Here is a 16,715-nt window from a genome sequence, read left to right as displayed (position 1 = left end):
ACACACTATATTTTAAAGCATGTACATAACAGTAAATGCCGGGTGTTTTGTTTTATTGCAACACTCAATAACAAGTCTATAAGTTACCAAATAAAAATCAGGCATGTCGTTCCTTTTACACAGTAGCTTACCCAGTTTAGCGGCCCTCTGGTGGGTACTCAGGAAACTGACCCTCGGAGGGGACACTGACAGTTCTCCTCAGGCATCGCCCTTTGGTGGAATCTGTCGGCTGCTCCTGTCCTCCTTCCACAGGTATCTAGTTAAGCAAAGAAGAGATGAAATGTAATCGTGTTATAACTACCTTCTGATTGAATAATGTTTTTAGTTAATGAAGGCAGGCGTCTGTAATCACCAGAGCAAAACAGAAGAAACTAGAGGTAAAGTAAATACGATGGTCAAAGTATCACCAAACCCCTTCCGGAAGCTTTTCTTTAAAAAGAAAACTAAAAGATCAGGATGGGTGAGTATGTAAATTAGCTTAGGTGAGGTATGTACAAATCACAGCCAGCTGTGTTTCTGCTTAGCTCAGAAACAAAACACCCACACAAATAAAATTCTTTAACATCAGAAACTGGCTCACAAGTCCCAATCCTGCCTAATGCTCAATAAGGTGAATGGAAATAAACGTTGACCAGAAAGATTTCACTCCAGAATTCTCTTAAAAGACGGTTTTGTTAGATAAAAGTAGCAAAATCACCCATATTTTCTTTAATTTTAGAAGTAAGCACTTAACGGACAGTTAATAAAATACTATATATACTATCTATCGAAATTTTCAGTCAAAACTTGCATAGATACTTACATAAAATGGCATATTTTCTTCCAAAAGTGAGACTGGTTTTTGAAATCCTAAAAAAAATTTTTTTTCTATTTATGTGGAATAAGAACCATGAATGCTACAAAAGATCTCTTTCTAATGCCACTATTTCACAACTTACGTACTGCCTTTCATTGTATCATTGTAGAGTAATGAGATATTTCCATGTTCTTTTTTTTTTTTTTTTTTTTTTCTAAAAGACCCATCATCTTAGTTTGGAGATAGAGGGCAAAGACTTTTCATAAAGAGATTTCACTAGTAACCTTTAGCAGAATTAAGAATAGTATTGGTAACATCTTAAACAGTTGGACAAAATATGTCAGGAATTATGTTACTAAGGCTGTTGCTCCAGAATCATACCCCTGCCCCTCCCTCAACTGGAGACTAATTGCCCTTATCTGGGTTTCAGGCTCAATTACAAAAAGAGGAAGCTGCAAAGGGAAAAACCAGACTGGTTGAAACCAACTAGACCCAAGATGGTGGAAGACCTGACCTCCAGGAGACCTTGAGCCTCATTACACATTCATTGTAATATATTAGCATGCTAAATGACACACCCACCAGTACCCTGACAGTTGACAATTGCCGTGACAACAGCTGGAAAAGTCCACACAATGACTGAAAGGGGGTGTTGCCCCAGTTCTGAGTCTAAACCACACCCCTGCTCTCAGGTAAGTCATAAATTTCCTCCCTCTCATCACTCAATTTTCTCCCTTTCACCTCGATCCTTCTAAAATATATTATTCAGCCCAAATCTGGCTGAGAAGTTGATTTATGAAGTAAGTTTCCATACTACTCCATTCTTTGGCCAGTGAATAAACCTTGTCCTGTTGCAGTCTCAGCATTGGTTTCTTTACCGGCTGTGTGAATCTGGATGGAAAAAGAAGCTCCCTGGCAAGACCCCTAGGCCTGGACTAGGACCCTAGCACAGGTCCAGGTGACCAGTTCAGTAACAGTTAATCATAGCCTCTAATTTCTTAGGGCTCCAACACAGAATTTCAACAAATTTCAATGATAATGTCTAGCATTAAGTTCTTACTATATGAACGGCTAAAGAATTTACATTTTTAATATTATGAGGGAGCCATTATTATTAGCCCCCTTTTAAGCACCAAGAATAATTTATCCCTCTAGATGATTACAGTGGGCACCTCTCACATCGACTGATCCAGTAAAAGTGGGATAGATACGGTCTTTAGTGTGTGTGCTTTCTGCTTTGCCTCAGTAATCCAACTCCTATGACTGAGGTCAAGAGGATGATACCAAGAAGCGAAGCTTTCTCTGTGTGACTGGGAATCTGAAGAGCACAATGCTAACTAACATCTTCCTGAGGACTGAAAGTCTTCACACTCTTTAAAGGACTAAAAATTCCCTTATTTCCTCATCAGCATAACTATAGCTACTGTCTGCACACCGAGAAACCAAACAGGGAATTAAGAAAAGCAAATTTCTAAACAAATAATGGGATACCAAGTAACAGCTTTTAAGCTCTTTCAAAAGCTCTCAGTAATAGAAAACTTTAGGAACAGTAATCTAAGACATCCATCCCTTTCAGGATGGAAATGATCTCTACGTAAATAATTAAAAGAGTAGCACAAAGAGGTTAAATAACTGCCTTCTAGTAAGAAAGGTACAAATGCATCCTCTACCTGCCTTGGGAAAAAATCGGGGTAAATTTGGGAAGGAAAAAAAAATTTGGATCTTTGAAAATACGGATGAATCTAAATAAACTATTTCCATAATCGTTCTAAAAAAATGTATTACCTTAAATAATAAGGCCTAAGGCATACAGAAAAAAGGAGGAGTTATTTTTGATATTTTAGGAGAGAATGACTGCTGATCTCTGTGGCAATTTATAAAGACCATACCCAGGAAAAAAAGAAATGGCTTCTATTAATCATATACTTTGTTCTCTACTATACTTAAGAAGAGAATAAATAAAGTATACCAAACTTCTTATTTGGGCCTAAACGTCACTTCACTCACAATTATATTCTCAAAGTTTTAATGTACACTCTTCCATTTCCCACTGCTGAAATTTAAAATATTATCAAACGTTTGACTCAAATTATTGCTTTTAAAGTTTAGAGTCTTTTTTTTTGGTCTTTTTAGGGCAGCACCCATGGCATATGGAGCTTCCCAGGCTAGGGGTCAAATCTGAGCTACGGTGGCTAGCCAACACCACAGCCACACCAATGTAGGATCTGAGCCACACCTGCGACCTAATCAGAGCTCAGGGCAATGCCAGATCCTCAACCCACTGAGCAAGGCCAGTGATTAAACCCAAGTCCTCATGGATCCTAGTCAGGTTCCTTAACTGCTGAACCACAAAGGGAACTCCATCCAAGTTTAGAGCATTTCATCTCTGATTCAGAATATAAGGGAGAATAACGTTTACTTTTATTCTAAACCTGCATTTCTCAAGAATTATTTGCTCTTACATCACCATCGATTTCTTCTTACATAAATTAAAAGTAAGAGGGATATTTCAAGTATCTTCAAATGAACTAAGCTGGAGTTTACAAATCTTAGTGTACAGCTGGGCGAAAATCAGTTTTAGAAAAGTCAATTTTAGAAAAGCAATTTTTACCCATTCTGATTGTTCTAATTTAGTTTACCAGTTCACATTTACTTGTTCCTACTGAATTACTCTTTAAAAACTGTATTATTTTCCAGGTTCTATAGGAGAGGAATTTCTTCTTTCTTTTTTGTTTAACTTCTTTTGCCTTGTATTGTGCTTCTCCTAAGTCCTTTTCTCAGGGGGAATGGTGACCATCATTGCTTTGGCTGTCCAATGCCTGGCTGTCCAATGCCTGAAAATAGCTGTTTATATATATTTGTGTGGTCCAGTCTTACATTGTGTGCAATGGGAGGGCTAGTCTTGTTCCAATGATTCCATCATAGCTGGTACCAAAAGCTTACCTCTTATTCAGACTACTAACATGGTCCCTTCCTTGGTGAACGCTGCCCTTTAAATCTATCCTTTACCTTAAATCTATCCTGTAACACTTAGCAGAGGATTTCCAACATGCAATTATGATCATGTCATTCTAAGGCTTAAATTAAAGCCCTTCAGTTGCTCTCCTTTGCAGTGGTTTTCAAAGGACTGATGGTATATTTGTGTGTGGAAGTATGAGACGAGGGAGGTATCTCTGCTTTGACCAGAGCAGACTTCAGAATTGTCTGTTGTACTGCGCTTCTGCATAGGCTTTCTACAAAGAAAGGGTTCTCTTAAAAAAAAAAAAAAAAAAAGAAAAAAAAAGAAAGAAAGAAAGAAAGGGTTTTACAACTATCTTATAGAGTAAGTGCAACCTCCAGGTTTTCCACAGTCTGGCCACTGTATGAGTATCCAGCTACAGACTTTACATTCTAGGAATACCAAATTGCTTGCATTTCTCTAATAAATACCCCATGTTGTAGTTCAGAGCATTTGCTTAGTTTGCTCTCTCAGCCTGAAATATTTTCCCGTACTTTCTTTTCCCTTCCAAACCTGCCAGGTAAACTCCCATCCATCCTAAGGCCTCACCTCTTCCAGGAATCTTCCCTCCTATCAAGCTCCTAAGAGGAGGATAAGGTATCCTCTCTGATGTTCCTCCAACAGCAAAGCTTCCTCTATCACTACACTTACACACGGAATTATAATTATTCATTTGTGCAACCAATTCCATGTAAGTTAACAGTTTATGTTTTACCAGTTAACCCTTAAATCTTAAAATAGCTCCAACTCACAAATGAATAAGTGGGTATCTGACAGGTAGAGATGGGGGCCATTTTTGGCAAAGGGAAAAACATAACATCAGCCAAGAAACTGGTAAGCGTACGACTTTTTTACTTTATTTGCAACAGGGAGTAGGCCAATTTAGCTAGAGCCTCTTAGGGGGAGAAGTTGGATAGAACACCAAAATATATTATAACCACATGGGAGGGCTTTAAATACCAGGCCATGCATAATTCAGGAAGCTCTGGGAAACCATTCAAGTTTTTAGATCAGAGGAATAGTAGTCTCTTAATTGGTCTGTCTCCTTCCTATCTTTCCCTCTTCCAATGCATCCTACAGATTAATATTCGTAACACACAACTTCGATCCCCTTCCTTTCTTAAGCTTTCTTTGGTAATTGCCCACTGCCAACAGCATATTAATGATACAGACTACAGTCCTTTAGAATAAATGGGTTTCTTTTATTCTATCCCATTTACTTGTGCTATTTATCAAACACCATTTTAAAATTATTTGTCTCATTCCCACAACTAAACTTGGTACTGGGGAGAAGAGAAAGAACTGTGCCTTATTCTTTGTAACTCCTAACACAGTGAATTCACATACAGGGGCACGTTATGTATCTGCTGAATAACTTGAAAATGGTTCTGAATGAAATATGCCATGAGGAGTTTTCCCCAGGATAAAAAAAAACACCTGCTTTTAGCTGTTTGCACAAAGCCTAACTGCTATTTTCGTCAATATATCTGGGTGTAAATTGAGCTTTCCAAAGGCAAGAAAAATATTTTAAAATATTTTGAAATTGCATTATTACTGCCTTCCTGCCTATACTAGCATGCAGCTTTAAAAATTTCAAATACAGAAAGAAGCGTCTGAATGAAGAAAAATGGAGCCACATTTACATTCCGAATGGCTGGTGATTGCCAAAAGAAAGACACTCCTAAATTTAGCTTTCTTCTGTATCTTTGTCCCGGCTGCACCTCGAGGCTCGCAATTGTCTTCTTTACCATTTCCCTCAACTCCTCCATCTCTAGTTTACTTGGTCTCATCTCCTGCAAGCAAAATGGAATTCAAATGGCCTCCTACGCCCTCTTTGAACTGGGTTGGTGCCAAGCCAGCTGGGGCTGATCCTGGCATCCGGGCAGGGAAGTATATTTCCTAACACATCACCAGTGTCTATCTGGCAGTATTTGCATGAAGTAATTTACTGAATCAGTGAGTCATTTCTCAAGGTGACACTCCTGACAGACGTCTCTCCCGGTGTTCTGCCCAGACCTACCCTCTGTCACACTCCCAGTCTGGTAATTGGTGTATTTAACACTCTTCCCATGTACGTCCCCCAAGCAGACTTTTTCCCATTTCTGACAGGAAACATGCAGAGTTCAGAGAGAGCATTAAAAGATCCCCCACTCTGAATACACGAGTGACACCAGACTAATATAATCCTCCCACATCCCAACAATGCCTGGCTAAGGATTCAGTTTAAACCCCTACAGAACCCTCTTAATTGATCTTATTAACACAGCAATAAACACCCCCATGATTAGTTGATGAAGGTTTAAAACAGCTTTTTAAGATAATTTTTTTTGCAGGAAATCCCTTAAACTCCTTGTTTCAAGGAATTCTAAATTAAATTGTTCAGTGCATAACTCCACATATATGAGTTATATTTTTCATGATAGTGTGGGTGGAAGGTAGAAGAGTGACAGCATATTCTGATCCTTCCACGGGGGAGGGGGGGGAAGGATTTCTAATCTTTTCCTATCATGAAATTAATAGAATACTAAATAAAATAATAAAATTCTAATAGTTGGTAGGGTAGTACCATACCATTTTTTCTTACCTAGGGATTTACTCCAGTTTTTCCAACTTAATCATGGTCAAACATACCTGTCTCAGAGCATTAAACTGTTTTTTTAACTCGGCAGCCCTTACCTGGTCTATTGCAGTAATGTAACTCATCCATTTCCTTCCAATGCCTTTCACTCAATTTTCCACATGATCAACAGTTACTTTTCTAAGAAGCAAATGTGTGATAACGTTATTGTCCTGTTAAATATCTTTCCATGGCCCAAATCACTTCCAGAAAAAAGTCCAAATTCCGTAGCATGACCTTCAAGGCACTTTACTATTCAGCTTTTGCCAGCTATCATTTTTCCTCTTGCAAATTATATTCCAAGAATTCTGAAAGTTTTGCAGTTTGCCATTGAGATATAAGATGTCCTTGACTTTGTATCTTTATAATACATGGAATGTCCTTTTCTACTTTTCTTCCAAGCAAGCTCCTATTTGTCCCTAAAGACATGGCTCAATCATAAATTTCTCTGTAAATCCTTTTCTGGCATTCTCCATTTTAAACTATAACCCACTCCAGGCAATATCTTAGTTAACCTTTCCCTTATGGTAATAGTATAATCTTTTTTAAAAATTGTATTGAGATGAAATTCACATAAAATTAACCATTTTTAAGTAATGTGAATAATTCAGTGATATTTAGCACATTCATGATGTTGTGCAGCCACCACCTCCATACTTAGTTCCAACTGGTTATAACTTAATTTGCCTCAATGTGTCCCCAACAAAATTGCATCTCTGCAACCACAATAATGCACATATAACAGATGCTCAATAAATAAAGATGGAATTACATATTCAACCATGGGAAAGCATCTTATGGATTTTTTGTCTCCCCTTTTATTATCCAGTCTTAGAAAAATAGGTAACTAAGCCTCTCGTTGTAGGAAGACTTATCACATAGGATAGAAGGTAAGGAAATGACTATTCAGGAATCAAAGTTTATAATTTGGCTTTTTCAAAATTTATTCAACAAATATTTACTGAGAATTTTACTTATTTATTAGGAAATGTTGTAAGCACTGAAGGATTCGGCACTGAACAAAACAGACAAAATCCCTGCCCTAAAAACTTATATAAGAGAAAAGAGACAATAAACATAATAAATTATATACCATTTTAGAAGGTGGTAAATGCTATGGGGGAAAAAATAGAGCCCAGTAATTAGATCAGAAGTTCTGAATGGATATACAAGGAAGGGTTGCAATTTTAAAGAAGTCTCTCAGGGTGGGTCTTATTGAGCAGGTGATATGCAAGCAAAGGGTTAAAGGAAGTGAGAAAGGGAGTCAGGCAAACATCTGAGGTAAAAGACAAGGCTAAGGTCTTGAGGCAGGGATGTGCCTGATGTGCCTAAAACAGTGACGAAGCCAGAAGGGCTGAAACACAGTGAGCGGGGGAAGTCTCTGGCCTCTGAAGCTTGGAAGGATGGAGCTGTCATTAATGGACATGGAGATGCCCCAGCAGCTCTGGGAGGAAAGATCAGGGGCTCAGTGTGGGGCCCGTTGGAAACGGTGATTATCTATCTAAGCAGAGGTGTAAAACGAACAGGAGGATAATGAGTCTAGAGAAGAGAGATGTGTTAGGCTTGAGATATAAAATTAGGATTGTCAGCATGAGAGGGTATTGGAAGTCACAAGACTGGATGAGATTCCTGAAGAAGTGAGGTCCCAGGACTGAACTCTGTAGCATTCTCCGGCTGAGATCTGGACAAGAGACGAGAAATTGGCACAGATGACTCAGAAGGAAATGCCAGAGAGGCGGCGGGGAGAAACTAAGAGAGCAGAGAGCACAGGGTCATGGAAGCCAAGTGAAGAACATGGTTCTAGGAGAAGGAATGAGTGATCAACTGCATCAAATGCCATTAAAGAATAAGATGAGAAGTGAAAATTGACTAGTGAATTTAGCAGTGTGGAGGTCACCAGTGAGCTTGACAAGAGCAATCTTTACAAAGTAGTGCATGTTAGAGCGTGACTGAAGCAGGCTTAAGCGAGATGAGAGAAGAATTGAAGACGATGAGTTTAGAAGTTTGGGGAATTTTTGCTAGAAAGGGACGAAGAGAAAAGAGTGGCAACTGGAGGTAGAAATGAGATTAATGCAGGTTTATCTTTTCTTCTTAGATGGGGGGGATAATGGCATGCTGATGGGCAACATCTAGCAGAGAGCAAAGAGTTAAAGATGTGCAAGAGATAAGGGAAAACTGCCGGAGGGACGGTCTTGAACCGGAAAGAAGGGGCACGTGCGGAAGGAATAACGGTCAGACTGTGGACAACTCCAAGGTGAAAAGAAGGAGATCAGAGCCTAACGAAATAGTTTCGGGTGGACAGGTGGACAGGGTGATAGAGCTCTCTTCTGAGTGCCTGAATTTTCCCAGTGAAGTAAGCAGCAAAGTGATCATTGCTAAGGAAGGGTAATCAAGAAGGAATCAAAAAAGCAGCAGAAGTCTGGGGGAAAAACAATCACCTTTGAAATAATTTTAGGAGTTCCCATCATGGCTCACAGGAAACAAATCCGACCAGGAACCATGGGGTTGCAGGTTCGATCCCTGGCCTCGCTCAGAGGGTTAAAGATCCGGCGTTGCTGGGAACTGTGGGGTAGGTTGCAGACACAGCTCGGACCTGGCATTGCTGTGGCCGTGATGTAGGCTGGCAGCAACAGCTCCAATTAGACCCCTAGCCTGGGAACCTCTATATGCCATGGGTGCGGCCCTCAAAAGACCAAAAAAAAAAAACTTTTTTGGATTGTGCTACTCAAAGGATGGTCCAAGGTCCTAGGCTGTTCTGCAAATTGTTTAAGAGTCCTCAGCCAACAATTTGACAACACAGGAATTAAGAAGCAGGCCTCGTGTGATCAGCAGATTCATCTCATTGTGCATCATGTGCTCCTTGAACATGTACAATTTTTGTAATTCTATTCTTTCTTTTCTTATGATTATCTATTGAATAGTAATTAAATTAATAAAAATGTGAACTTACATACTTTTGCCTTTTTAAAACTTCATTTTTCTTAAAAATTCATATTATTGTATTTTATTGTTCATGATGAGGTGGGGATAAAACTGGTCTTTCACCATCCAGAGACTGAGAAGTCCTAGTCCAGGAGAGCTGGACAGTGAATGGACTAGGGAATGTTTTGTGATTGCCAAGCAGCATTAGAGGCTCACATAAGGTTTGCGGCTATTAGCTAAAAGACAGTCAGCATGACGGAGTGATTTTCTCCAGAAACATTGTGCTGCATGGAAGCAGGGCAGGAAAGATGAGGAGTAGCATTTAACTGACCTATCACACTGCCAACTGAGTCTGCTGATGCAAAAAAAGGGCAAGGAAATAGTATGCAAAGATTAAACTGACTGTGGAATTCAAGCTGGGAGAAGTGGGAAGAGAGGGTATCAGAGGTATGGGGGGGGGAGGTGGTAGGATCAATGGACCATAAGTCCCCAAAGAAGTGAAAAAATGCTAGAAAAAGGAATGAGCTAGAAAGATGAGCAGCTAAGATGTCAGACATTAGGATGCATGCAATTTAGAATAGGAAGAAGGTGTGGCCACGAGGCAGTAGAGGAGAGGAGTTCAAGGAACTCAGGGCCATGGTATTGAAAGAATCTCACTGCCGATACTGGAATCACCCTCAGTTAAGGCGGGAGTAGTGCTGGAGATAATGATAACGAGCCAGGAGGTAAAGTCAACAAAAAATGAGGAGGAATGACTGGGGGTGAGGGACAGGGGGTGGCTGGAAGATGACTACGACATGGGACTCAGAGTTTGGGCTTTATAGGAAAAATGAGGGGGAACAGACAGGAAACGACCATGAAATGAGAAGGATGCCTACTGAAGGCAGCATGGAATGAAGGCTGTGGGAGAAAAACAGCCATGCCTGACAGCCCTTCATAGACGGGAAGGTAGACATTCCTCAGGGAAGGGAGGCATTCTCATGAGACCAAGAAGTTAAGGAACTGCTTGAGAGAAGAGGTGGAAGAAACAGCCGAGTTGGCTGATGACAGACCCTGAGTTGAAGAGGGCATAGTGAAAGGGGTTCGAGAGGTGGGAGAGGATGCTCGGAAGGCAGGGACAGCAAAGGAGATCCAGAAGCCATATGCAGAGTGGAAGATAAGGGATTCCTCACTGTCCAGGGCTACTCATGACGACTAGCATTAAAAAAAAAAAAAAAAAAAAAAAAAAGGATAAAGTACCTAAGAAATTGTTTTAGAAACATCATTCAGCATGGATAGTTACTTTATGGTACCAAAGGGGACCCAAGCCTGGATGACTCAATTGATCAGTAGTATTTAAGGCATGGATTACGTCCTGGTTCTAGATAAGGCATGTTCTTGCCCTTAAACTATTTATCTTTAGGCTATTTAATTTCACACATTACTAAATTGAACAAAATGTGGGTGAGGGCAAAGAGATGGCAAATGCTAGGTTCACATCCCTCCTTATTAAGAGCTCTGATGAAAGACTGCTGACAGAGCCGATTGGTTTAAATGGGCATTGTGAATTATCTGTTTATTCAAATTGGATAATTAGAAATCTTCTATACTAATATTCACTCTACCAATTTTTATTCTGTATCTAGTTAATATAAACAAGGCAACATGTACACTGTGGCAGAACGGGCTGACCTTTACCAAATTATTTTAATAAAATTAAATTTAACTTTATTAAAATACTGGGGAAAAGGTCATGGGTAGGGAGACGGTAACAAAAGGGACATTTTTCAATGGCTGGAGAAAAAGAATAAGCCAGTTCAGAGAGGGCACATTAGCCAGGGCCTTGCACATAAGAACCGTCTATGAAAAGAAAACACTCTAAGTGCGTTATTGTTAATGACCCTGCCTTCGCGAGGTTAAAAGAGGCTGAGTGAGAGAAGAGACAGAAAAGAAAAGGGATGGGGGCGAGGGAGAGAAGAGAAAAGGGAGGTAAAGATCCACAGATGAGATTTAAGAAATGTATTTTTTGGGTATTGCTTCCTCTGAACTCACTTTTCTAGAGGGATGACTTATGAAACTGATATTCTACCTAAGAACTTCCTAGTTATTTATATATAATTTTGGCACTTAATCTTTCTCCTTCATTGAGTAAGATCGCTTCTTAGTCTCTCCCCCAAACCCCCACCCCATTATCTGTCTTCTTTATGAAGAATATACTTGGTCTTTTTTTTTTTTCTTTTTTACGTCATGGAGATTAGGCATGGGATGGTTTGTGGTCCTACTAAATCAACTCTCCGATAAATGGCCAATAAGCAAATGAATTCTTTGGATATGGAAGGATCTGTAGACTGGAAGAGTTTGAGGAGTAAAGTAGTAATAGTCTATCACGAGTTCAAGGTTTTTTTTTTTTTTTAATTTAGAGGGACAGAAAGTTTATCTAGAACTAGATGTCTGCATTAATTATATGTCTCTTGGCCCTTCTCTCCCTTGCTGTGTTTCAGGAAACAAATCTCTACAGAACACATCAAAGGCAATCTTTTCCTTTGGCTTCAACTTAGGTTTGGCCAGTAGGTAACACTGGCAAGAAATCAGAAAGCAGGAAAAAGAGAGCGTGCTTGTTTGTTCTCCCTTGCTTCCTCCCTGCTGGCCATTTTTGTGTTGGTAGAAGCTGTGCTCTTTTGTGTATTGCCACACCAACTGCCATGCAGCCCTCTCGTGCAACTACAGTTCCCTGGGTTCCAAAAACATTGCTCCCTTCCCTTGTCTTCAAGTCTAGGGTGGTAAGTGCTGTCTGCTGTTACTGGTTCACTGCTACTTCGGCATCCTCTGGTGGGGTCCCCTATGCCGTCCACACCTCTGTAAATAGTTCCTTCATTAAAGCCCATTCAATTAATCTACTGACTGTGCCACCTGTTACTTGAAAGGAGCTAGACTGATAGAATTTCCAATAGCCCCTCTGGACCACTTTCAGAGCCAGGTCTCCACAAGCCAACCCATCCTCAGTTCAAACGATCTCAATTCAAATTCACTGTTCCATAGTGAAAAATCCAATCTTATCTAGTTGAAGTCGCTCCTTCATGGCAATCACAAGTCATCATGATGACACCAGCAGCCCTTTTGACAGCCCTTTACACATAGTGTATCATTCATAAAGCCCCCATTTTCATAAACACAACTTACAGAGATGCCAATTAAAAAACTAGAGTATTTCAAGAATTTGGTCAGAGAAGGGAAGTGGCTTTTCTCAGGAACATCCCCCTCACCTCCTTCTCCTTGTTGAGCAACACCAGCTGGCTGTCTGTGAGGATACAGTACTTCCGCTCCCATGTTGTCGTCTCGGTGTAGGGTGACTGGCCACAAGACAGACGATGGGTAGGTGGCCCTTTCACATCTGCGTGAGAAACATGAAAAACCAAAGTGACAAGTCATGACTATGCTTGGTCAACTTGCATTTCAAGTGAAAGACTCTCTAAAATCATATGGAAGAGGTCTAAACATAAATAAATCTAAATGGTCAACTGAACACTTAAATTCCTCTGAAGAAAATAAAAAGATTTATATACAGAGGGAAACTTCTGCCTTCTAGGCTTCAGAAAAGAGGGGTGAAACACTCTAGGAAGAACTGTTGGTACAAACTTGACACAGCAACACATCATACAACGCACTAAAATCAGAGACGGTCACTTCAGAGCAAAACCAACATCATTCAAACTAAAGAGGTGGGAGTGCCTCAGAGACCAGAACGAAAGACAGCCTTTAGGTTAAAGATGATGTCGCATGTACAACTTTGCGAGTGCTTTTGATCCAGAACTGGCAGCCTGTCTTCAAAATGGCTTTATTTCTAGTCTGACCTAAGAGCATCATATCACCACTAGAGGCCAGTAAGATCTTAAAAACACAGAAGGCAATTTCCTCAAGGAAAGATCTAAACATACTATCATGTCTCTTAAAGTTGGAGGTATACAATCTCAAAGTTAAATGTTTTAATTCTTACAAATGTCTAATTTCCTATGTTACTTTAATTTTTTATTGAACTGACATGTCACATTATAGTAGTTTCAAGTGCACACATAATGATTCAATACTTGTGTACATTGCAAAATGAGGACTGCATAAGTTTCATCACTATCCTTCACCATAAAAAGTTACAAATCTTTTTTTTCTTGATGATAACTTTTAAAGATTTATTCTCTTGGCAACTTTCAAATATGCTCTACAGTGTTGGCTACAGTCACCATGCTGTAGCTGACATTCCTGTGATTTATAACTGGAAGTTTGAATCTCTTGGCCCCCCCTTCACCCACCTCACCCACTGCCCCCAAACCTCGTTCCTCCTGGCAATCATCATTCTGTTCTCTGTATCTATGAGTTTTGTTTTATTTGTTCATTGGTTCTGGGTTATAGATTTCACATATAAGTGAGGTCATACAGTATTTGTTCTTCTCTGACTTATTTTATTTAGCATAACAGCCTCGAGGGCCATCCATGTTGTCATAAGTGACAAGATTTCATTTTTTAATGGTGGAGTAGTAATCTATCCATCTACCCAAGGACACTTAGGTTGCCTGCATATCTTGGCTGCTGTAAATAATGATGCAGTAAACACAGGGTTGTTTCTAATTAGTGTTTTCAGGTTCTTTGGAACATGGCATTTCCAAATTTCCAGAAATGAAATGGCTGAGTTGTACGGTAGTTCTATACTTAATTTTTTTGAGGAAACTCCACATGGTTTTCCATAGTTGCTGTACCAATTTACATTCCCATCAACAACAGTGCACAAAGGTTCCCTTTGCTCCACATCCTCACCAACACTTGTTATTTCTTTTTTTTTTTTTTGGCTGTGCATGCAACCTGCAGAAGTTCTCAGTTCCCGGGCCAGGGATTGAACCCACGCCACAGCAGTGACCTGAGCCACTGCAGTAACAACATCAGATCCTTAACCCACTGTACCACAAGGAAACTTCTCTTGTCTTTTTTCATGACAGCCATTTTCAGAAGTGTAATCTCTCACTGTGGTTTTAATTTGCATTTCCCTGATGATAAGGAAAGTTAAGTGCTTTTTCATGTATCTGTTGTCCATCTATATGTTTTCTTTGGAAAAATGTCTATTCAGATATTCTGCTCATTTTTAAATTAGGACTGCTTGGGTTTTTTCTTCTTTTTTTCTGAGTTATATGAGTCCTCTATGTATTTCGGATATTAACTCCTTATCAGATACATGACTTACAAATGTTTTCTCCCATGTAGTAGGTTGCCATTTCATTTCGTTGATGGTTTTCTTTGCTGTACAGAAGCTTTTTAGTTTGACACAGCTCTACTTGTTTACTTTTGCCTTTGTTGCCTTCACTTTGGGGTCAGATCCAAAAAAAAAAAAAAATTAAAAAATTTTTACATGAACTGTTCACTCATTTGTGCTATTGTAAAGCTTGGAACATATTTCAAGCCTAAGTACACATTAGATCCACTGAATAAGGCTTTTATGACACTTCAATATGTATTAAAAGTTATTTAGCCATGAAGGACTAACTCCTTTCAGGAATATTCTGCAGGAGCACCTCAAACTGAAGAAATCAGAAAACAACACCCATGAATACGGAAAGCTGTAAATGGTAAAAAAGTACATTTTATCTATTTAGCGAGAGCCTTCATTACTCTTCCTTTCTATAGACTTCTTTTACAGACTTTCTATAGACTTAAAAGTCTTTTATCACAGGATGATAAATATCCCTGGTATTGACTGACTTCAAGGAAACCTGAATGACTTCCTGGATGGTTTATGCTATAATTACTCAATTATACATAACTATAGCTGCAGATGTGTAGAAAGTAAACAAGCCAGCAATTAGAGCATTAAGTGTACGTCTCTCTTCTTACATCTCCTTATGTGTCCAATATTATCTTCAGTGCTCCTTCTGGCTTAACTTCCTTTGCTCTCTCCAAGTCTATAGCTTTGCATGCTTGTGGAGCTTATCAGTTACCCTCCAAAATAACTCAAAATCCAAGAACCAATAATGTTGCTAGGGCTTGGTTGGACATGTTACTAATTCTTAGAAGTTCACTGTTTTTCATTTTTCCCCTACTTTTCTGCATCTGTCTCCTCTGAACCTCGTACACCAGTACATGCTGCATCAATAGCTTCTCCATTCCACCCCAACTCTCTCTTTCCTACCCTCAACTTTTATTTCAATCAGTTACGTTAAAGTCTTCTTTGTACTTCAAATTTCCTAAAATTGTCAAAGAAAGCTTTAAAGGGACTGACTCTTTATCCTTTATTACACAGATAAGAGATTCTTGTCTAAACTTAAAAACCATGTCAAAGCTGATTTTCTTCACATGATTTGGACAAACAAATGGGTTAGATTTTTACCACAATGCAGGCCTATTTTTAGAGTCAAATACCAAGACCACTTCAGCAGAGGGATGCACCTACTTTATGTGGAAATGTGGTGGTTTTGTGGCCTAGACGAGTTTTCATTCAAATGACTAACCTTCTTATGTAAGTTGGTCATGAGTGACCTAAACTGCTCCATTGTAACTTAATTTGAATAGTAATCTTATGATCCACACTGAACAAGAAGACATTGATAGATTCTGTCCATAAGAATTAGAATATAGGAGATGGTATTATAGCAAAACCCAGATTTCCTGACAAATATAAATCAGCATCAGCACTGAATTTAAGAAAATCTAAATGATCTTCCCTGTGTTATCCCAAGTAATTTTCTTACAGTTGCCCTTACTGTTCTCCCTTCCTGTTCAGCCAGAGCTTTGTTGCTAGCTTCTTCATGGTTTTATGAAACAAAAAGCATTCCGGACCCTGGATTACTCCTCGTCAGTGCTAGAGGTAGAATGAAATAGGCAGCAATATTTTGATGTTTAAAATTTTTCAGTCTGTCTGAATTATGAGGTTGATATGCCATGTTATAAATTTTATAGTTTCACAATTTCTCTATCTATTGTCCACTTTTTGATCATTTCATAAGAATTTATAAAAGGAAGAAACAAGAAAAGTTAGAATAAGGGTGGGATGGTTCTTTTCAGCATTTCTAGATTAAGGTTTAATGGGCATTTTAAGTAACAATATAAGATAAACCTATAAATTTAATGTATTCATTCTATCATGTCCTAACTTCTGTGGCTAAATGAAGGTTTAATAGTAACTTGTAAAGCCTGTTTATTGGGACTGTATTAACAAGACAAACTCAGATTACTGCCTTACTTCACTTTACCAGTTCTACCAATCCTCCCTCCCCCCCTCCTCTAGTGACACAGATTTTATTTCTACTTCCAATTACATTTAGTACCTAAAATTCACTAGAGGAAAGGATAACTACCTCAGAATTACAAATAAGCATCTTTATAGAAAAACTGGAATGAAAATTTAGATTGGCATTGTCTCATTT

The 16,715-nt window shown here is 39.1% G+C and overlaps 1 protein-coding gene across 10 annotated transcripts in view; it reads right to left on the bottom strand.

Moving 5' to 3' along the window:
* Nucleotides 1-16,715, bottom strand: part of RASAL2 (RAS protein activator like 2) — a 388,515-nt gene that overhangs the window by 185,498 nt on the left and 186,302 nt on the right. For 6 of the 10 annotated variants that reach the window (XM_021063720.1, XM_021063713.1, XM_021063712.1 and 3 more), the window contains exons 2-3: nucleotides 12,576-12,703; nucleotides 132-256 (exon numbers count right to left, since the gene is read on the bottom strand). Coding sequence is in view for 2 of the 10 variants with exons in the window: in XM_021063721.1 (XP_020919380.1) it covers nucleotides 145-256; nucleotides 12,576-12,703 (240 nt within the window). In the remaining 8 variants the exon portion in view is untranslated. Of the gene's footprint in view, nucleotides 1-131; nucleotides 257-352; nucleotides 7,429-12,575; nucleotides 12,705-16,715 lie in introns of those variants that run through there. The other 4 variants (XM_021063721.1, XM_021063722.1, XM_021063714.1 and 1 more) reach the window with 3 other exon arrangements.

The sequence above is a fragment of the Sus scrofa genome, chromosome 9 (genome assembly GCF_000003025.6).
Source record: "Sus scrofa isolate TJ Tabasco breed Duroc chromosome 9, Sscrofa11.1, whole genome shotgun sequence".
NCBI classification, from domain to species: Eukaryota; Metazoa; Chordata; class Mammalia; order Artiodactyla; family Suidae; genus Sus; species Sus scrofa.
This window is presented reverse-complemented; position numbering and strand designations above follow the sequence as displayed.